At 45.2% G+C, this 24015-nt stretch overlaps 1 protein-coding gene across 1 annotated transcript; it reads left to right on the top strand.

Annotated features, from left to right (window-relative positions):
• Positions 1-1950: 1950 nt before the first annotated feature.
• Positions 1951-3165, top strand: LOC123099577 (uncharacterized). The gene is made up of 2 exons (XM_044521710.1): positions 1951-2366; positions 2462-3165. Exons 1-2 carry the CDS (start codon positions 2223-2225, stop codon positions 2939-2941), a joined length of 624 nt encoding a protein of 207 aa, XP_044377645.1. The 5' UTR covers positions 1951-2222; the 3' UTR covers positions 2942-3165.
• The last annotated feature ends 20850 nt before the right edge of the window (positions 3166-24015 follow it).

The following is a 24015-nucleotide window of genomic DNA, read 5'->3' on the forward strand; positions in this document are numbered from 1 at the left end:
GGTCGTCCTCTCGGAATCAGAGCGAAACATGCCCGCTCCTCTATCAGATATGTCTTCTCTCTCTGGTGTCGATGAGACTGTCAAACATGCTCGTGGCGATCATGGTCAATACGACAGACTGTTGCCCTTGAGTGAAGTTGTGATGAGGTCGAAGTCGTCGGGCCATGAGCACAGATGACGATGTATGATGACAGTCGACCTCCTCGGTGATGTGCTTTTTTTGTTTGTGTTGTGTTTGCTCAGCCTTTTGGCGTTTTTTGTACGTCTTATGGTGCTTTAGATCTGGTTTAGTTAGGTGTTGTGGGCGGTGTGCCCTCCCCTTTGTATGGATATTCGCCCGGTTTTTCTCGAATAAACTGAGCAAGCCATCGCTTCTTCTTCTGCAATGAGATTTTTAACAGCTCTTCCCCTAACTTAAAAAAAAAACAAGCACTCCAATATAATGCGGTACCTTCGCAAAAAATATATAACGTGGTACGGGAGGGCATCTGAGCTTGTGCGGCAGTTCTTTCCGCAGAGAAAGCCGATAAACGAGGGAGGCAACCGCTCTGGTCAGCTCATGTTGGGCAATGGCGTTGATTCTATGCGTCCATGATGGGCCGCCACCAAGTACGGATGCACCTCTCACTGCCGGCAGCGCGTGCCCCGTGGACGGACTAGCCCATACTACATGCGGTACGACCGGTCTTATCCATTCCCATCCGAACTTGTTCCAACTCATCCTTCCTTCCTTTCCGGTTCACCTTTCTGCATGCTCCTAGTATGGTCCTATCTTCTTCTCTTCTTCAATCAAAGCCGCACCATGGAGATGGAAATTTTGCACAACGCCTCGTTGTGTTCCGAGCAATGGGAGGCGATTGTCACTCAGAACTGAGTGGTTTGATGACTGAATCGATGAAGACTCGAATGCGTACGATTAGTGTTAGCTAATCCTTGGTCGGTGGGGCAAATAAGAATGATTATTCTTAAACTAAACTACTACTCCATGATTGCTTGGTTGCTTGCTGTCGAAGCGATGATTAGCACGCATCTGCATCCCTGCCTTTTCAGGCCTCCTTTGGTTTGGTTTAGAGGAATCTTGTAGGAATTTTATAGAATAGGATTTCTATAGGAAAAATTCCTCTAGAGCCCTTTGGTTTGTAGGAATGGAATCCTATTTCTATGAAGGAATTCTTCCTATCCTCTACATTTCATAGGAAAATAAACATTAGGCTAGACTCAATGAAAAAAAATCCTATAATGTGAATCAAAGGGCATCTCCTTTCCTATTTCTACTCATAAGATTTGAGATACATGTCGTCTCATTTCCTATGACTTTCCTATTCCTACGGAACCAAAGAAGGCCTCAGTTTGTTTGTTTTCTCTCACTTTTGCTGCTTGGTTTTCCTAACAAAAGAGTGGATTGCTTTGTCGGCACGCCACCACATACGATAAATGCATGCATGTACGCGACGAATCAAGCATGAATGCATGTGTCCAGCTTTCGTACACCGTGCGTGCGTGTATGTGTCGGTGTCGCCCAATGAGTGTCAATCCACACGCACTCCTCCTACCCCGATGTGTGTGCGCGCGGGCTCCGTTGCTTGTTTTCAGTGACAGGTATAGTACTTCAAAATGCATGCACTTCTTACACGTATCTGTATTCTGAAGTCTCTTTACCGGTTTCAGTGGATGCATACCTACATTTTATCTGTATTCTGAAGGCGTACTGACACTTACGGTAGGGGCCAGGCAATGATAAAAGCAGCGAAAGCATGCGACCATTTTGTAACCCTTGTCAGCTTTGCGACGAAGGAGAGTGTTTACAACAGCTAAACAGAGAATTGTCCAATTTAACAGCACTGTCAGTCGCACGCATTGGCCCAGTAGAGAAATGCTCAAAAGCCTGTGGACACGGTCTAAAAGACTAAAACTAGGTAGGCTCCTGCCAAAGCTGTCTGCTGCGGGAGGGGCATCTCGTGCAGAGCATGTACCCCCAAACCCCATCGCCGCTGCCTGCCTAGCTTGTTTGGCATGCCATGCCATGCGAAAAGGGCCAATATTCTCTTGTGGCATCATTGCGGCCAGCGTTTCCATTCCAATCCATGCCGCTACTTTGCGCTCTCTCGTGCCAATGTTTTGTTTATAAATCCCCCCACCCCCCTACCAAGTTCTGCTACTAGTGCCTACCGGAAGTCCACAACACACCTTTGCCGTCTCCCCTCTCCTTTTATATTTGTCTCATGCAAGCTTATAATCGCTCAAAGACAAGACGAGAAGAGCAAGAAGAGAAGCATATGACGCAGATGGAGGAGCTCGTGCACCAGTGCGACATGGAGGTCATGAAGATGGCCATGCTCAAGCACGAGCAGACATTCAGGCAGCAGGTAGACCAAAACATCCATCTCTATTTCAATTGCGTATTCTTGTCTTGGATTTGTTGGTGAGCTGACACAAACCCTTGCCATGATCGGCTCGAAAGGTGCATGATCTACACCGGCTGTACCGAGTCCAGAAGCAGCTCATGGGCGACCAGAGCGGGCGCCCGTCGGTGCCACCCTGCCATCAGGTGCAGCGGCGCAGGGAGCACCCCCGCCGGCCGGAGCTGAGCCTGCAGCTCCCTGTCGACGACGACGAGTACGCCGTCGTCAGCGGCGGCACAGGCCGCCTAGCGACGCCGCCGTCCATGGAGAGCGAGGACGAGCTGGAGCTGACGCTGGCCGTCGGCGGCGGCGGCGGGAACGGCGGCAGCAGCCGGAGCCAGAGGAGGAGGCGGGAGAGTGCGACGGACTGCTCCGGCAGAAGAAGCCCACAGACGCCGTCTTCGTCGACCGACTCCGACGACGCGCTCCGCACGGTGCCGCACCACCAGAGGGCGACGGCGTGTGATCTCCGGGGAGGGGTGATGGTGTCGAAGCAGCCGCAATGGCTGGTGCGCTGTCTCAGCCTTAGGATGGCTTGATCGATTTCACGACGAGACCTCTACTGTAGACTTTTGTTAAATTGCTACCGGTTTCCCCGCGTGGTTACTGGTACTCCCTCCTCTGTCCCATAATAGCGTTTTTTACACTACACTAGTGTCAAAAACACTCTTATATTATAAGACGGAGGGAATAGTAAATTAGATTGATCACAAGTGTTTTTTTAGCTTGAATCTGAATCTGGCAGGCTAGGTGGTTTTCATCATTTGTTGGATATGATATGCGTCAACGGAAAAACGACCAGGGGGTGATAAGGGGGGTTGGCAGGCCAAAGTGATAGCAACAAGCAATGCCATAAATATCTCTGCCGGCTACAAGAAGTGAACCCCCTCAGGTTTTGGTTATATTGTCACTCTCCCCTTTTCACGCTCACTAGATAGGAAGTGCGGCTTGCCGCACCCCACCCGCCTCCGCAATAGCCAACCTGGTATGAGACATTTTTTTATTTCATACATTTATATAATGAAAAGCAATGGTGCAAATGTTCAGTATGTTACAACAAAAATGCAAAGGTTCAGTAGTACACAATAATACAATCAGCTATCTAAGCATAGTTCTCAGGAAGAATACTTGTTGTGTGGGATAAGGGAAACTAATGATGCCTGTGAGGCTGCAAATTCAAGCACTCACCTACAATGAACCCCATTCAAATCCACTGAAGCATCCAATTGCTGCAATAGACCAAGAGGAAAATAGCAAATTAGCTCACCGGCTCACCAAAAGGTAAAAAGAAAAACAATGAAATAAAATCCAAGAACACGAACCTACACTACCATGGGTGAGTAGATAACGAAGAAATTAGCTCATATTCTTAGTATAACCAACAATTACTTTTACACATAGTAATCAGAAGAGTATTTGTAACCAAATGCATCTTTATTCTCGTATGTAGTGCAATGGACATAAAGCAAAATGTTAGAACTCTTTTCAGTTCCTAGACATTCTCATTTGTTAGGCAAATTGTGTTGGGGAACGTAGCAGAAATTCAAAATTTTCTACGCATCACCAAGATCAATCTATGGAATAACTAGCAACGAGAGAGAGGGGAGTGCATCTTCATACCCTTTAAGATCGCGATGCGGAAGCGTTGCAAGAACGCGGTCGGTGGAGTCGTACACGAAGCGATTCAGATCGCGGCCGAATCCGATCTAAGCACCGAACAACGGTGCCTCCGCGTTCAACACACATGCAGCCCGGTGATGTCTCCCGCGCCTTGATCCAGCAAAGGAGAGGGAGAGGTTGGGGAAGACTCCGTCCAGCAGCAGCACGATGGCGTGATGGTGGTGGGGGAGCGTGGCACTCCAGCAGGGCTTCGCCAAGCACTGCGAGAGACGAGGAGGGAGAGGGGTAGGGCTGCGCCAAGAGAGAGGGAGACTCGTGTCTTCTGCAGCCCCAAAACCCCCACTATTTATAGGAGGGGAGGAGGGTGCGCCCCCTCTAGGGTTCCCACCCCTAGGGGGGCGGCAGCCCTAGATTGGATGGAGGGGGGCGGCCAAGAGGGGGAGAGAGGGGGCGCGCCCTAGGGTGGGCCTTAGGCCCATCTGCGCCTAGGGTTTCCCCTTTCCCCTCCAAGCTGCGCCTTGGGCCCTAGTGGGAGGCGCACCAGCCCACTCAGGGGCTGGTCCCTTCCCAGTCTTGGCCCATGCAAGCCTCCGGGGCTGGTGGCCCCTCCCGGTGGACCCCCGGAACCCTCCGGTGGTCCCGGTACATTACCGGTGACGCCCGAAACTTTTCCGGTGGCCAAAACCTCACTTCCTATATATTATTCTTTACCTCCGGACCATTCCGGGACTCCTCGTGACGTCCGGGATCTCATCCGGGACTCCGAACAACATTCAGTAACCACGTATATCTATTCCCTATAACCCTAGCGTCATCGAACCTTAAGTGTGTAGACCCTACGGGTTCGGGAACCATGCAGACATGACCGAGACGTTCTCCGGCAAATAACCAACAGCGGGATCTGGATACCCATGTTGGCTCCCACATGTTCCACGATGATCTCATCGGATGAACCACGATGTCGGGGATTCAATCAATCCCGTATACAATTCCCTTTGTCAATCGGTATGTTACTTGCCCGAGATTCGATCGCCGGTATCCCAATACCTCGTTCAATCTCGTTACCGGCAAGTCACTTTACTCGTTCCATAATGCATGATCCCGCGACTAACTACTTAGTCACATTGAGCTCATTATGATGATGCATTACCGAGTGGGCCCAGAGATACCTCTCCGTCATACGGAGTGACAAATCCCAGTCTCGATTCGTGCCAACCCAACAGACACTTTCGGATATACCTGTAGTGTACCTTTATAGCCACCCAGTTACGTTGTGACGTTTGGTACACCCAAAGCATTCCTGGTCCGGGAGTTTGCACAATCTCATGGTCTAAGGAAATGATACTTGACATTAGAAAAGCTCTAGCAAACGAACTACATGATCTTGTGCTATGCTTAGGATTGGGTCTTGTCCATCACATCATTCTCCCAATGATGTGATCCCGTTATCAATGACATCCAATGTCCATGGTCAGGAAACCATAACCATCTATTGATCAACGAGCTAGTCAACTAGAGGCTTACTAGGGACATGTTGTGGTCTATGTATTCACACATGTATTACGGTTTCCAGTTAATACAATTATAGCATGAACAATAGGCAATTATCATGAACAAGGAAATACAATAATAACCATTTTATTATTGCCTCTAGGGCATATTTCCAACAGTCTCCCACTTGCACTAGAGTCCATAATCTAGTTCACATCACTATGTGATTGTAATGAATCCAACACCCATGGGGTTTGTTCATATCTCGCTTGTGAGAGAGGTTATTAGTCAACGGGTCTGAACCTTTCAGATCCGTGTGTGCTTTACAAATCTCTATGTAATCTTGTAGATGCAGCTACCACGCGCTACTTGGAGCTATTCCAAATAACTTCTCTACAATACGAATCTGGTTTACTACTCAGAGTCATCCGGATTGGTGTCAAAGTTTGCATCGATGTAACCCTTTACGACGAACTCTTTTACCACTTCCATAATCGAGAAAATTCCTTAGTCCACTAGTTACTAAGGATAAGTTCGACCGCTGTCATGTGATCCATTCCTGGATCACTATTGTACCCCTTGACTAACTCATGGCAAGGCACACTTCAGGTGCGGTACACAGCATAGCATACTGTAGAGCCTACGTCTAAAGCATAGGGGACGACCTTCGTCCTTTCTCTCTCTTCTGCCATGGTCAGGTCTTGAGTCTTACTCAATACTCACACCTTGTAACACAGCCAAGAACTCCTTCTTTGCTGATCTATTTTGAACTCCTTCAAAATCTTGTCACGGTATGTATTCATTTGAAAGTACTATTAAGCGTTTTGATCTATCCTTATAGATCTTGATGTTCAATGTTCAAGTAGCTTAATCCATGTTTTCCATTGAAAAACACTTTTCAAATAACCCTGTATGCTTTCCAGAAATTCTACATCATTTCTGATCAACAATATGCTAACAACATATACTCATCAAAAATTCTATATTGCTCCCACTCACTTCTTTGGAAATACAAGTTTCTCATAAACTTTGTATAAACCCAAAATCTTTGATCATCTCATCAAAGCGCATATTCCAACTCTGAGATGCTTACTCCAGTCCTTAGAAGGATCGCTGGAGCTTTGCATACTTGTTAGCATCTTTCAGGATTGACAAAACCTTCTGGTTGTATCACATACAACCTTTCCTCAAGAAAATTGTCGAGGAAACAATGTTTTGACATCCTATCTGCAAGATTTCATAAATAATGCAGTAACTGCTAACATAATTCCAACAGACTCTTAGCATCGCTACGAGTGAGAAAGTCTCATCGTAGTCAACTCCTTGAACTTATCAGAAAACATCTTAACGACAAGTCGAGCTTTCTTAATGGTGATACTTACCATCATTGTCCGTTTTCCCTTTTAAAATCCATATGTACCCAACAGCCTTACGACCATCAAGTAGTTCTTCCAAAGTCTATACTTTGTTTTTATACATGGATCCTCTCTCGGATTTTATGGCCTCGAGCCATTCGTCGGAATCTGGGCCCACCATCGCTTCTCCATAGCTCGTAGGTTCATTGTTGTCTAGCAACATGACTTCCAAGAAAGGATTACGTACCACTCTGAAGTAGTACGCATCCTTGTCGTCCTACGAGGTTTGGTAGTGACTTGATCCGAAGTTTCATGATCACTATCATAAGCTTCCACTTCAATTGGTGTAGGTGCCACAGGAACAACTTCTTGTGCCTTGCTACACACTAGTTGAAGTGACGGTTCAATAACCTCATCAAGTCTCCACCATCCTCCCACTCAATTCTTTCGAGAGAAACTTTTCCTCGAGAAAGGACCCATTTCTAGAAACAATCACTTTTGCTTCCAGATCTGAAATAGGAGGTATACCCAACTGTTTTGGGTATTCTATGAAGATGCATTTATCCGCTTTGGGTTCGAACTTATCAGCCTGAAACTTTTTCACATAAGCGTCACAGCCCCAAACTTTTAATAAACGACAGCTTAGGTTTCTCTAAACCATATTTCATACGGTGTCATCTCAAAGGAATTACGTGGTGCCCTATTAAAGTGAATGCGGTTGTCTCTAATGCCTAACCCATAAACGATAGTGGTAATTCGATAAGAGACATCATGGTATGCACCATATCCAATAGGGTGCATTTATGATGTTCGGACACACCATCACACTATGGTGTTCCAGGCGGTATTAGTTGTGAAACAATTTCCACAATTTCTTAATTGTGTACCAAACTCGTAACTCAGATATTCATCTCTATGATCATATCATAGACATCTTATCCTCTTGTCACGACGATCTTCTACTTCACTCTAAAATTACTTCAAACTTGTATTTCATCAAGTAAATATACTTAGAATCTACTCAAATCATCTGTGAAGTAAGAGCATAATGATATTCACTGTGTGCCTCAACACTCATTGGATTGCACACATCAAATGTATTACTTCCAACAAGTTGCTCTTTTGTTCCATCTCACTGAAAACGAGGCCTTTTAGTCCTTGCCCATGTGGTATGATTTGCATGTCTCAAGTGATTCAAAATTAAGTGAGTCCAAATGATCCATCTGCATGGAGTTTCTTCATGAATATATACCAATAGACATGGTTTGCATGTCTCAATCTTTTCAAAAACGAGTGAGTCCAAAGATCCATCTACATGGAGCTTCTTCATGCGTTTTATACCAATATGACTCAAATGGCAGTGCCACAAGTATGTGGTACTATCATTACTATCTTATATCTTTTGGCATGATCATGTGTATCACTACGATCCAGATTCAATAAACCATTCATTTTAGGTGCAAGACCATTGAAGGTATTATTCAAATAAACAGAGTAATCATTATTCTCCTTAAATGAATAACCATGTTGCGATAAACATAATCCACTCATGTCTATGCTCAATGCAAACACCAAATAACAATTATTTAGGTTTAACACCAATCTCGATGGTAGAGGGAGCATGCGATGCTTGATCACATCAACCTTGGAAACACTTCCAACACATATCGTCATCTCACCTTTAGTTAGTCTCCATTTATTCCGTAGCCTTTTATTTCGAGTTACCAACACTTAGCAACCGAACCGGTATCTAATACCCTGGTGCTACTAGGAGTACTAGTAAAGTACACATTAATATAATGTATATCCAATATACTTCTGTCGACCTTACCAGCCTTCTCATCTACCAAGTATCTACGGTAGTTCTGCTTCAGTGACCGTTCCCCTCATTACAGAAGCACTTAGTCTCGGGTTTGGGTTCTACCTTGGGTTTCTTCACTAGAGCAGCAACTGATTTGCCGTTTCATGAAGTATCCCTTCTTGCCCTTGCCCTTCTTGAAACTAGTGGTTTTACTAACCATCAACAATTGATGCTCCTACTTGATTTCTACTTTCGCGGTGTCAAACATCGCGAATAGCTCAAGGATCATCATATCTATCCCTGATATGTTATAGTTCATCACGAAGCTCTAGTAGCTTGGTGGCAGTGACTTTGGAGAACCATCACTATCTCATCTGGAAGACAACTCCCACTCGATTCAAGCGATTGTAGTACTCAGACAATCCGAGCACATGCTCAACGATTGAGCTTTTCTCCCTTAGTTTGCAGGCTTAAAAACTTGTCAGAGGTCTCACACCTCTTGACGTGCGCACGAGCCTAAAATCCCAATTTCAGCTCTGGGAACATCTCATATGTTCCGTGACGTTTCAAAATGTCTTCGGTGCCTTAATTCTAAACCGTTTAACATTACGCACTGAACTATCACGTAGTCGTCAAAACGTGTATGTCAGATGTTCGCAACATCCACAGATGACGCTCGAGGTTCAGCACACCGAGCGGTGCATTAAGGACATACGCCTTCTGCGCAGCAATGAGGACAATCCTCAGTGTACGGACCCAGTCCGCATAATTGCTACTGTCAACTTTCAACTAAATTTTCTCTAGGAACATATCTTAAACGTAGAACTAAAGCGTAAGCTATGACATAATTTGCAAAAACCTTTTGACTATGTTCATGACAATTAAGTTTATCTGATTATTTAATGAACTCCCACTTAGATAGACATCCTTCTAGTCATCTAAGTGATACATGATCCGAATCGACTAGACCGTTGTAGCGACCAGACCTCAAACAGTCTGTGCTGCAGTGCACCAGTGTCATCCCTGGATCAGTAATGCTGACACGCACAGTACAAATGGAGGATTTATAACAGAGTAGCAATCACACACTTATTACAACGAATATCTCAAAAGAGAATAAGTATGATAAATATGGCTTAAGGCCATCTAATACGATAACAGCGGAAGACTTGGAAGAATAGTGAGTCCATCAACTCCAACGGCATCACTGAGTATAAGACCACGACCTAAGGCACCTTACTCGTCGTCTGAAAAGTCTGCAACATGAAACGTTGCAGCCCGGAAACGGGTCAGCACATGGAATATGCTGGCAATGTAACACATAGAGAGTAATGAACATAATAATGCTATACTACATGCATATATGGCTGGTAGAAAGCTCTATGGTTACAGTTTTGCGAAAAGCCAGTTTTTCCCTACTGCAAAGGAATAAATTTTATTTAACTATCATGGTGGTTGTTAAACATTGAGATGGTTGACAGCATCTCAATCCCAATTAAGTATCATCATTAACCCAACAAAATTAATTAAAGTAACATGATGAGATTCACATGATAATCCAAGTACTAGATACTCAAGATGTCCATAACCGGGGACACGGCTAACCATGATTAGATTGTACACTCTGCAGAGGTTTGCGCACTTTTCCCCACAAGACTCGATCGCCTCCGCTTGATTCTCGCACTACATGATGTTTGAGAAACGGATGACCGAGACACAGTCTTTCAGAAGCGTTAGCACCTTACGATGGGTAGACCGGTACACCTACATCCCCTACATCTGCTAGTCTACCACTGTAAGAGTTCACACAACTTAATCAACTATGCTAGAGCCCATAATAGCTTGTGGCTGCACACGGAAGTTTCTAGCATGAATAATCTCATGATCCCTTTGAACCTGGGTGGCGGTCCAAAAGAAAACAGGCAATCCTGGAATACCCAGGTACCTCAATCCACCTAGATGTGAGTTTTAGTTGCCACCTTAGGTTTAACCATATATTAACAATCTCACTTCTGTCATGGATATCTCTCAAACCCAATCCACGTCTACAAGCATAGCATAGCAATATAGGCAACGTAGAAGTAACTCCCAAGGGTTTGATAATAAAACAGGTGATAGGTACTACCTCAACTACATCCCAATACCCACAATTTAATTAGATCCTAACCATGCAATGTTTGAGGCTTGATCTAATGCAACAAAACTGGGTAGTAAAGGGGTATGATCAAAGTGTTACTTGCCTTGCTGATGATCCGCGAAACCTAGCGATTCGAAGTAGCAAGCGGCACACTCTGGGTACTCTATCGTAAACAAACAAGCAAACAATAAGTACTCATCTAATGCACAGGTAAAACTCAAATAAGAGAACTAACCAGAAAATTCAACTTAAGAACTCCGGTTTGGAAAAAGAATCAATCAAACGAAGCAACGAAAATCAAACGGCGAAAGAAACAAGCTTCATTTACTAATCTGGATCTAAATCAAATTTTAGAGTAGCAAAAACTTGTTTGAGTAGGTTAAACGGAAAGAGAATTTCGAGACGAAACTCTAGGCGCTTGAATCGCATGATTCCGATAAACGAGCGAAAAGTTAAACTAAAACGAAAATCTGATCAGAAATCGCGATCTGCAATAATCGCGGAAAATTCGTCGAAAAAGAAAACTGACGAACAGTTAACCGAACGGACGTTCGTTAACAGCGTCAATCCGACGAACACGTTCGTTAAAATGAACGGGTCGGTGAACGTTCACTAGATCATTAAACCGAAAAAATAAATAAACCGAACTAGGGTTTAGAAAGAAGAAAAAAATGAACGGTTTTTTTAAGAAAACCGGCACGGCGGCGGCGGCGGCTCGGCTACCTTGTCGGCAGCTCCGGCGGGGCTCCGGCGGGTCGGGCGAGGGCGGCGAGGGGCGACGGGGTTCGGGCGTCGGCGGGGGCGACGAACGGGGCGGCGGGCGGCGGCGGGCGGCGGCTCCTCCTTCGGGCGGCGGGGCGGGCGGCTCCTGGCGGCGGGGACGGGTGCGGGTCGGGGCGGCGGGGTGAGGAGAAGGACGGGGGGGCTCGGGGTATAAAAGGAGGGGGTGGCGTGGAGGAGGGGGCAAGGCGGCGGAGTGACGAGTCCGGGAGGGACACGGGCGGCGGCGGCGTCTCCGTCTCGGTCTCTAGGAGGGAGACGAGGCGCGGGCTGGCTGGGCCGCGGGCTAGGCTTCGGCCCAGTCGGCGCTCGGCGTTTTTTTTATAAATAATTCGCCGAATCTAAAAAAATCGCAAAAAAATAAATAAAAAACTAAAAATGCTAAAACAAATTTTACCCGTCTAATTAAAATAATTAGAACGAGATGAACATTTTTCTTGGCTCAAAAATGCAGTTTTGAAAACGTGCAATTTTTTTAATGCAAACAAAATTGCAAATAAAATCCGAATAAAATCAAATATTTGATTTTAATATTTTTCCTCCAATATTTCAATTATTTTGGAGAAGTCATATTTTCTCCTCTCATTTGTTTTAATATGAAATATCTTTCGGAGAGAAAATAATTAAAACCAAAATCCTTGTTTCCCTTATTTCATAAAAATCAAATAGGAAAGTCAAGAAAATCCCCAACTCTCTCCGAGGGTCTTTGAGTTGCTTAGGATTTTTTTCGAGGATTTGCCACAAATGCAATAAAATATGCTATTTAATGATGATCTAATGTATAACATTCCAAATTGAAAATTTGGGATGTTACAAACCTACCCCCTTAAGATGAATCTCGCCCTCGAGATTCGGGTTGGCTAGAAAATAGGTGAGAGTGGTTCTTCCGTAGATCTTCCTCTCGCTCCCAGGTGGCTTCATCCTCAGCGTGGTGACTCCACTGAACTTTGCAGAACTTGATAACCTTGCTGCGGGTGACTCGGCTGGCATACTCAAGAATCTTAACTGGTTTCTCCTCATAGGTCAAATCACTTTCCAACTGAATCGCTTCTACTGGCACTGTATCTCTCAGTGGTATCTCAGCCATCTCTGCGTGGCACTTCTTCAACTGGGAAACGTGAAATACATCATGAACTCCTGAGAATCCTTCAGGCAATTCCAGCTTGTAAGCAACTTCTCCCATACGCTCCAAAACTCTGTATGGTCCGATAAAACGTGGCGCTAACTTTCCCTTAACTCCAAAGCGCTTCACTCCTCGAAGTGGTGATACTCGAAGATAAACTTTGTCTTCGACTTCGTGAACTGTCTCCTTACGTTTAGAATCCGCATAACTCTTCTGCCTGGACTGGGCTACCTTGAGCCTATCGCGAATCAACCTCACTTTCTGTTCAGACTCTTTAATCAAATCTGGTCCAAACAACTGACGGTCTCCAACTTCGTCCCATAAAAATGGTGTTCTACACCTCCTTCCGTATAAAGCTTCGAAAGGGGCCATCTTCAAACTGGTTTGATAACTGTTGTTGTAAGAAAACTCTGCATATGGCAAATTGTCGTCCCAACTTGATCCATAATCTAGCGCACAAGCTCTCAACATGTCTTCCAAAATCTGATTGACTCTCTCGGTCTGTCCATCTATCTGTGGGTGAAAGGCTGTACTGAATTCTAGCCTGGTTCCCAAAGTTTCATGTAACTGATTCCAAAACTTCGAGGTAAACTGGGTTCCTCTATCTGATACAATGGTCCTCGGAACTCAATGCAAACATACGATTCTGGTCATGTATATCTTTGCCAACTTAGCACTGGTGTAAGTGGTCTTCACTGGAATGAAATGAGCTACTTTCGTCAAACGATCGACTACAACCCATATTGAGTCATAGCCTGAACGAGTCCTGGGCAATCCCGTGATAAAATCCATGCCTAGTTTATCCCACTTCCATTCGGGTATCGGCAATGGCTATAGCAATCCTGCTGGCTTCTGATGTTCTGCCTTCACTCTCTGACATACATCACAAACTGCTACATACTCCGCAATATCCTTCTTCATTCCGGTCCACCAGAAAGTATCCTTCAAATCCAAATACATCTTGGTATTTCCTGGGTGAATCGAATACGGTGAATCATGGGCCTCTTGCAAGATCAACTTCCTAATCTCCGGATCATTGGGCACATAAACGCGGTCCTCAAACCATAAGGTATCGTGCTCATCCTCACGAAATCCCTTGGCTTTTCCTTTGCTCATCCTTTCCTTTATATCGTTAATTTCCTTGTCTGTCTTCTGAGCTTCTCTGATCTTTTCCATCAAAGTAGACTGAATCTCCAATGTTGCTAAGTAGCCTCTTGGAACTATCTCCAAACATAGCTCGCGAAGATCCTCGGCTAATACTTTCGGTAACTCTCCGGTCATGAGTGTGTTGACATGGCTCTTGCGGCTCAACGCATCTGCTACTACGTTAGCCTTCCCTGGGTGGTAATGCAATCTCATATCATAATCCTTAATGAGCTCCAACCATCTCCTCTGCCTGAGATTCAACTCCTTCTGCGTGAAAATGTACTTCAAACTCTTGTGATCCGTGTACACCTCACAATGGTTTCCGATGAGAAAATGTCTCCATGTCTTCAACGCATGCACTACGGCTGCTAATTCCAAATCATGCGTGGCATAATTCTTCTCATGGGGTTTAAGTTGTCGTGAAGCATATGAAACAACTCTTCCTTCCTGCATAAGCACTGCTCCAAGTCCTCGACGTGAAGCGTCACAATAAACTTCATAATCCTTGCGTTGGTCTGGCAGAATCAACACTGGTGATGTAACCAAACGTTTCTTCAACTCTTGGAAACTAGCTTCACATTCCTCAGTCCAATTGAATTTGGTGTCTTTCTTCAATAGCTCAGTCATGGGTTTTGCAATCTTTGAGAAATGAGAAAAGTATGTTTTTGGTCCCTCAAGTTCCCACAAAGTATAGACATGATCCCTCAAAATTTTTTGGTATACATTTGGTCCCTCAAGTCTCAAAACCGGATAAGCTTGGTCCTAAACCAGATTTTGAGCATGTTGACCGGGTTTGACCGCCACAAAACCGCCCGATGAATAGTAAATTTGAAAAAAAAACTTCAAAAAAATGACAAAATTTTTGCAAGAGCCCGTCCGATCTCATTTCAGGAGAAAATTTTCGTCGCACCTTGCGCACTTAAGCATATTGGACCCCAAAAAGTTTCATAATTTTTTGATTTTGTTTTGATTTTTTTTGAATTTACTATTCATCAGGCAGATATTTTTGTTTTCTTTTTGCCACGAGCTCCTCGCGTGCCGAAAGAGCCTGAAATTTTGTTCGCATCTTGCGCATGTAAGCATATTCGACCCCAAAAAATTTCAGATTTTTTTGAAGTTTTTTTTTCGAATTTACTGTTCATCGGGCGGTTTTGTGGCGGTCAAAACTTGTCAATATACTCAAAATCTGGTTTAGGACCAAACTTATCCGCTTTTGAGACTTGAGGGACCAAATGTATACCAAAAAATCTTGAGGGACCAAGCCTATACTTTGTGGGAACTTGAGGGACCAAAAACATACTTTTCTCTTGAGAAATTCTCAATGAACCTCCGGTAGTATCCTGCAAGTCCAAGAAAACTCCGGATCTCTCCAACTGACGTGGGTGATTCCCAACTTGTTACTGTGTCAACTTTGGCGGGGTCTACTACTATTCCTTCTCCGGATATAACATGTCCGAGGAATCCAACTTCCTTCAGCCAAAACTCACACTTGCTGAATTTGGCGTATAACTGATGTTCTCTGAGTTTCTCAAGTACCAAACGCAAATGCTCCTTATGCTCCTCTTCATTCTTTGAGTAGACCAAAATATCATCAATGAACACCACGACGAACTTATCCAAAAACTCCATAAACACTTTGTTCATTAGGTTCATGAAATAGGCAGGTGCGTTAGTCAGACCAAATGACATAACGGTATACTCATACAGCCCATACCTGGTGGTAAAAGCCGTCTTAGGTATATCCTGCTCTCGAATCTTCAACTGATGGTATCCTGATGGTAGATCGATCTTGGAAAATACCTTAGCTCCTTGTAAGCGGTCAAACAAATCATTGATCATCGACAGTGGGTACTTGTTCTTGATGGTCACTTCGTTCAATCCTCGATAATCAACAACCATCCTCAACGATCCATCTTTCTTCTCCACTAGAAGTACTGGTGATCCCCAAGGTGACGAACTTGCGCGAATATAGCCTTTATCCAGTAACTCCTTAATCTGCTTCTTAATTTCCTCCTAATCTTTTGCGGGCATCCTGTACGGTCTCTTAGATATTGGTCCTGTGCCTGGCAAAATTTCAATCAAAAACTCAATGTCTCTATCCGGTGGCATGCCTGGCAACTCTTCTGGAAATACATCCGGGTAATCCTTCACCACTGGTACTTCCTCCTGTACAACTCCTGATAAGGAATTCACCTGAGTCCTCTTCGGCATATGCTGGGATACATACTTAATCCTTCTTCCTTCTGGGGTGGTAGGCGAAATCGTCTTACTGGCGCAATCGATGTTTCCTCCGTACATCGATAGCCAATCCATACCCAAAATTACATCCAAACCTTGCGACTCCAAGATTATCAAGTCTGAGGGGAAAACATGCCTACCTATGGATAATGGCATCTGAAAACATCCTTGGCTTGCCATATACTCTGCTCCTGGTGAACTTACTAACATAGGTGTTTTAAGAACCTTGGTGGGCAGTTTATACTTATCCACAAATCCCCTTGATATGTATGAATGCGATGCACCAGTATCGAAAAGAACGAGTGCAGTAAATGACTTAACCAAAAACTTACCTATTACTGCATCAGTCTGTGCTTCAACCTCCTCCATGTAAACGTGGTTCACATGTCCTTTGTTGAAAGGGTTCGGCTTCTTCCCAGAGCTTCCATTTCCATTACCATTCTGGGCTTCAGGACATTCATTGGCATAATGTCCAGTCTTCTGGCACTTAAAGCAAGTGACTTGGCTCAGGTCTCTCTTAGCTGGGGTTGAAGGGTTGGTACGGTTCTGTCCGTTGCTTCCTCCGTTCCCATTACCATTCTTGGAGCCATTATGGTTGTGCGAACTACCTCCTCCATGTGTATGCTGAAACTGTCCTCCCGATTTCGGGGTAAAACGTGGCTTCTGCTGAGCTCCAGAATTATACTTCCCTTGTCCACACTTCCTCTTACGATTTTCAATCTGCTGTTGCTTCCCTTCAATCATGAGAGCTCTATCTACCAACTCCTGGTAGTTGTTGAAGGTTGCTACCATCAACTGCATGCTCAGCTCATCATTCAGTCCTTCCAGAAACTTCTCCTGCTTGGCTGCATCTGTAGCAACGTCATCTGGAGCATAACGTGCTAACTTACTGAAATCCTCCACATACTGGCCTACGGTACGTCCTCCTTGGCGTAGGTTGCGAAATTCACGCTTCTTCATAGCCATAGCTCCTGCTGAAACATGGGCAGTACGGAAAGCTTGCTGAAACTAGTCCCATGTGACGGTGTCAATAGGGTGTGTGGCTGTGTAATTCTCCCACCATGATGATGCGGGTCCATCAAGTTGATGTGCGGCAAAACGCACTCTCTCCGCATCTGTGCATCCTGCAGTGGTCAACTCCCTTCCAACTTTGCGGAGCCAATCATCTGCAACAATCGGCTCGGTGCTGCTGGAAAACACCGGCGGATTTAGCCTCAAGAAACGGGCTAAGTGATCAACAGGTGGTGGTGGTGGGTTGTTGTTGTCGTTGTTGTTGTTTCCTTGGTTCTGTACTAACACTTGCATCAGGGCATTCTGCTGCTGAATCAACTGAGTGATGTCCGGTGGGAAAACAAATCCGGTGTCGCGTCTTAGAGGCATCTGATAGGTTTAGAAAAGATGAGAATTTAGAATAGAATGAAGTCTAGAGAGAAAACACTACCCATATGCTCATGAGACAAACACAATCAATATCACCCAATCAAATCAAACAAGGCATACAATCGATCTAACTAGCGTTACAAAAGTGCTCGGACTATACTATATACATGGGGAAATACTACTACTGATATGGTGGTCTACTAGAAATTTTGATCAGTCGAAGACTCCATGATATCTGCTCCAGCTTCATCAACAAAGTCATCTTCACTGGGGTCCGAGTCAGTGTCGTCGATGATGATGTAGTTATCCGGGCAAGTAGAATCGTCATCTTCTCCTTTTGATGCTGGATCTCCCAGGAATACTTCGATCTTCTGTATCAGTTCGCCGTTCTTCTCCAACAACGTGGCGATCTCCTCCTCATATCCATCGCGCATAGACTTGAGTTCTTCCTTTAACTCCGTGATCTTGGTCAATGCCTTCTTCAGATCTATCATGTCTGAGCACATCTGGTTCTCCTGGCGACGAATGTGCTGGTTTTGCTCCTGGATGAAAGCTGCAATTGATCCATCCTTCTTGGTGCTGATCATCTCCCATTGCTCGTCTCGACGTCCACAAATCTGATAAATAGTATCCTTAAGCTCCCTGTGGTAGACGTCTCCAATGCGTCCCATAGAGATGTGGGCTGCCATGCTCTTCCCTAAACTCCAGGTTGGTGCTTCAAAAGAAAATTTTATAGGCTCAGTGACTGGCGTAAACGTCCTTCCTGGAATTTGAACTTGAATCTTCCAGCGCTCCTCTTCTGGTAGTGTGGCGTTGTAGGTTCCGGTGAAGCTTGGTATTCCAATGTTCAGGTATTTAGTGACTTCCTTCAAGTGTCGTCCAAAAGGTGTATCTTCATCTGGTTGCATGAACTTGTTCCTTGCATTCGCCATTCCTAAAAGAGTAGAAAGTGGAGAGGAGTTAGAAATGAGAAGAGAGTAGTGTTCTAGGGTTTAAGCTTAGTGGTCGTGTCCTACAGTCAACGTGTGCTCTGATACCACCTTTGTAGCGACCAGACCTCAAACAGTCTGTGTTGCTGTGCACCAGTGTCATCCCTGCATCAGTAATGCTGACACGCATAGTACAAATGGAGGATTTATAACAGAGTAGCAATCACACACTTATTACAACGAATATCTCAAAAGAGAATAAGTATGATAAATATGGCTTAAGGCCATCTAATACGATAACAGCGGAAGACTTGGAAGAATAGTGAGTCCATCAACTCCAACGGCATCACTGAGTATAAGACCACGACCTAAGGCACCTTACTCGTCGTCTGAAAAGTCTGCAACATGAAACGTTGCAGCCCGGAAACGGGTCAACACATGGAATATGCTGGCAATGTAACACATAGAGAGTAATGAACATAATAATGCTATACTACATGCATATATGGCTGGTAGAAAGCTCTATGGTTACAGTTTTGCGAAAAGCCAGTTTTCCCTACTGCAAAGGAATAAATTTTATTTAACTATCATGGTGGTTGTTAAACATTGAGATGGTTGACAGCATCTCAATCCCAATTAAGTATCATCATTAAACCAACAAAATTAATTAAAGTAACATGATGAGATTCACATGATAATCATAGTACTAGATACTCAAGATGTCCATAACCGGGGACACGGCTAACCATGATTAGATTGTACACTCTGCAGAGGTTTGCGCACTTTTCCCCACAAGACTCGATCGCCTCCGCTTGATTCTCGCACTACATGATGTTTGAGAAACGGATGACCGAGACACAGTCTTTCAGAAGCGTTAGCACCTTACGATGGGTAGACCGGTACACCTACATCCCCTACGTCTGCTAGTCTACCACTGTAAGAGTTCACACAACTTAATCAACTATGCTAGAGCCCATAATAGCTTGTGGCTGGACACGGAAGTTTCTAGCATGAATAATCTCATGATCCCTTTGAACCTGGGTGGCGGTCCAAAAGAAAACAGGCAATCCTGGAATACCCAGGTACCTCAATCCACCCAGATGTGAGTTTTAGTTGCCACCTTAAGTTTAACCATATATTAACAATCTCACATCTATCATGGATATCTCTCAAACCCAATCCACGTCTACAAGCATAGCATAGCAATATAGGCAACGTAGAAGTAACTCCCAAGGGTTTGATAATAAAACAGGTGATAGGTACTACCTCAACTACATCCCAATACCCACAATTTAATTAGATCCTAATCATGCAATGTTTGAGGCTTGATCTAATGCAACAAAACTGGGTAGTAAAGGGGTATGATCAAAGTGTTACTTGCCTTGCTGATGATCCGCGAAACCTAGCGATTCGAAGTAGCAAGCGGCGCACTCCGGGTACTCTATCGTAAACAAACAAGCAAACAATAAGTACTCATCTAATGCACAGGTAAAACTCAAATAAGAGAACTAACCAGAAAATTCAACTTAAGAACTCCGGTTTGGAAAAAGAATCAATCAAACGAAGCAACGAAAATTAAACGGCGAAAGAAACAAGCTTCGTTTACTAATCTGGATCTAAATCAAATTTTACAGTAGAAAAAACTTGTTTGAGTAGGTTAAACGGAAAGAGAATTTCGAGACGAAACTCTAGGCGCTTGAATTGCCTGATTCCGATAAACGAGCGAAAAGTTAAACTAAAACGAAAATCTGATCAGAAATCGCGATCTGGAATAATCGCGGAAAATTCGTCGAAAAAGAAAACTGACGAACAGTTAAACGAACGGACGTTCGTTAACAGCGTCAATCCGACGAACACGTTCGTTAAAACGAAGGGGTCGGTGAACGGTGAACGTTCACTAGATCATTAAACCAAATAAATAAATAAACCGAACTAGGGTTTAGAAAGAAGAAAAAAAAACGAACGGTTTTTATTAAGAAAACCGGCACGGCGGCGGCGGCGGCTCGGCTACCTTGTCGGCAGCTCCGGCGGGGCTCCGGCGGGTCGGGCGAGGGCGGCGAGGGGCGGCGGGGTTCGGGCGTCGGCGGGGGCGACGAACGGGGCGGCGGGCGGCGGCGTACGGCGGCTCCTCCTTCGGGCGGCAGGGCGGGCGGCTCCTGGCGGCGGGGACGGGTGCGGGTCAGGGCGGCGGGGTGAGGAGAAGGATGGGGGGGGGCTCGGGGTATAAAAGGAGGGGTGGTGCCGTGGAGGAGGGGGCAAGGTGGCGGCGGCGACGAGTCCGGGAGGGACACGGGCGGCGGCGACGTCTCCGTCTCGGTCTCCAGGAGGGAGACGAGGCGCGGGCTGGCTGGGCCGCGCGGCTGGGCTTCGGCCCAGTCGGCGCTCGGCGTTTTTTTTATAAATAATTCGCCGAATCTAAACAAAATCGCAGAAAAATAAATAAAAATCCAAAAATGCTAAAACAAATTTTACCGGTCTAATTAAAATAATTAGAATGAGATGAACATTTTTCTTGGCCCAAAAATGCAGTTTTGAAAACGTGCAATTTTTTAATGCAAACAAAATTGCAAATAAAATTCGAATAAAATCAAATATTTGATTTAATATTTTTCCTCCAATATTTCAATTATTTTGGAGAAGTCATATTTTCTCCTCTCATTTATTTTAATATGAAATATCTTTCAGAGAGAAAATAATTAAAACCAAAATCCTTGTTTCCCTTATTTGATAAAAATCAAATAGGAAAGTCAAGAAAATCCCCAACTCTCTCCGAGGGTCCTTGAGTTGCTTAGGATTTTTTTCGAGGATTTGCCAAAAATGCAATAAAATATGCTATGCAATGATGATCTAATGTATAACATTCCAAATTGAAAATTTGGGATGTTACAACCGTGTCCGATCATCACGTGAGACGGACTAGTCATCAACGGTGAACATCTCCATGTTGATCGTATCTACTATACGACTCATGTTCGACCTTTCAGTCTCTTGTGTTCCGAGGCCATGTCTGTACATGCTAGGCTCGTCAAGTCAACCTAAGTGTTTCACATGTGTAAATCTGGCTTACACCCATTGTTTGCGAACGTTAGAATCTATCACACCCGATCATCACGTGGTGCTTCGAAACAACGAACCTTCGCAACGGTGCACAGTTAGGGGGAACACATCTCTTGAAATTTTAGTGAGGGATCATCTTATTTATGCTACCGTCGTTCTAAGCAAATAAGATGTAAACATGACAAACATCACATGCAAATCATAAAGTGACATGATATGGCCAATATCATCTTGCGCCTTTTGATCTCCATCTTCGAGGCGCGGCATGATCACCTTCGTCACCGGCATGACACCATGATCTCCATCATCATGATCTCCATCATCGTGTCTTCATGAAGTTGTCTCGCCAACTATTACTTCTACTACTATGGCTAACGGTTAGCAATAAAGTAAAGTAATTACATGGCGTTTTCCATTGACACGCAGGTCATACAATAAATTAAGACAACTCCTATGGCTCATGCCGGTTGTCATACTCATCGACATACAAGTCGTGATTCCTATTACAAGAACATGATCAATCTTATACATCACATATATATAATTCATCACATCCTTTTGGCCATATCACATCACATAGCATACCCTGCAGAAACAAGTTAGACGTCCTCTAATTGTTGTTGCATGTTTTATGTGGCTGCTATGGGTTTCTAGCAAGAACGTTTCTTACCTACGCAAAAGCCACAACGGTGATATGCCAATTGCTATTTACCCTTCATAAGGACCCTCTTCATCGAATCCGATCCGACTAAAGTGGGAGAGACAGACACCCTCTAGCCACCTTATGCATCAAGTGCATGTCAGTCGGTGGAACCTGTCTCACGTAAGAGTACGTGTAAGGTCGGCCCGGGCCGCTTCATCCCACAATGCCGCCGAATCAAGATAAGACTAGTAACGGTAAGCAAATTGAACAAATCATCGCCCACAACTACTTTGTGTTCTACTCGTGCATAGAATCTACGCATAGACCTAGCTCTAATACCACTGTTGGGGAACGTAGCAGAAATTCAAAATTTTCTACGCATCACCAAGATCAATGTATGGAATAACTAGCAACGAGAGAGAGTGGAGTGCATCTTCATACCCTTGAAGATCGCGATGCGGAAGCGTTGCAAGAACGCGATCGGTGGAGTCGTACACGAAGCGATTCAGATCGCGGCCGAATCCGATCTAAGCACCAAACAACGGTGCCTCCGCGTTCAACACACATGCAGCCCGGTGACGTCTCCCGCGCCTTGATCCAGCAAGGGAGAGGGAGAGGTTGGGGAAGACTCCGTCCAGCAGCAGCACGACGGCGTGATGGTGGTGGGGGAGCGTGGCACTCCAGCATGGCTTCGCCAAGCACTGCGAGAGACGAGGAGGGAGAGGGGTAGGACTGCGCCAAGAGAGAGGGAGACTCGTGTCTTCTGCAGCCCCAAACCCCCCACTATTTATAGGAGGAGGGGAGGAGGGTGCGCCCCCTCTAGGGTTCCCACCCCTAGGGGGGCGGCAGCCCTAGATTGGATGGAGGGGGGCGGCCAAGAGGGGGAGAGAGGGGGGCGCGCCCTAGGGTGGGCCTTAGGCCCATCTGCGCCTAGGGTTTCCCCTTTCCCCTCCAAGCTGTGCCTTGGGCCCTAGTGGGAGGCGCACCAGCCCACTCAGGGGCTGGTCCCTTCCCAGTCTTGGCCCATGCAAGCCTCCGGGGCTGGTGGCCCCTCCCGGTGGACCCCCGGAACCCTCCGGTGGTCCCGGTACATTACCGGTGACGCCCGAAACTCTTCCGGTGGCCAAAACCTCACTTCCTATATATTATTCTTTACCTCCGGACCATTTCGAAACTCCTCGTGACGTCCGGGATCTCATCCGGGACTCCGAACAACATTCGGTAACCACGTATATCTATTCCCTATAACCCTAGCGTCATCGAACCTTAAGTGTGTAGACCCTACGGGTTCGGGAACCATGCAGACATGACCGAGACGTTCTCCGGCAAATAACCAACAGCGGGATCTGGATACCCATGTTGGTTCCCACATGTTCCATGATGATCTCATCGGATGAACCACGATGTCGGGGATTCAATCAATCCCGTATACAATTCCCTTTGTCAATCGGTATGTTACTTGCCCGAGATTCGATCGCCGGTATCCCAATACCTCGTTCAATATCGTTACCGGCAAGTCACTTTACTCGTTCCATAATGCATGATCCCGCGACTAACTACTTAGTCACATTGAGCTCATTATGATGATGCATTACCGAGTGGGCCCAGAGATACCTCTCCGTCATACGGAGTGACAAATCCCAGTCTCGATTCGTGCCAACCCAACAGACACTTTCGGAGATACCTGTAGTGTACCTTTATAGCCACCCAGTTACGTTGTGACGTTTGGTACACCCAAAGCATTCCTACGGTATCCGGGAGTTTGCACAATCTCATGGTCTAAGGAAATGATACTTGACATTAGAAAAGCTCTAGCAAACGAACTAGACGATCTTGTGCTATGCTTAGGATTGGGTCTTGTCCATCACATCATTCTCCCAATGATGTGATCCCGTTATCAATGACATCCAATG

The sequence above is a fragment of the Triticum aestivum genome, chromosome 4D (genome assembly GCF_018294505.1).
Source record: "Triticum aestivum cultivar Chinese Spring chromosome 4D, IWGSC CS RefSeq v2.1, whole genome shotgun sequence".
In the NCBI taxonomy this organism is placed as follows: Eukaryota; Viridiplantae; Streptophyta; class Magnoliopsida; order Poales; family Poaceae; genus Triticum; species Triticum aestivum.

Coding starts and splice junctions, on each gene's coding strand:
- LOC123099577 (XM_044521710.1), top strand. CDS start 2,223: ATGCAAGCTTATAATCGCTCAAAGACAAGACGAGAAGAGCAAGAAGAG. Junction 2,367..2,461: donor AGCAGACATTCAGGCAGCAG/GTAGACCAAAAC, acceptor TCGGCTCGAAAG/GTGCATGATCTACACCGGCT.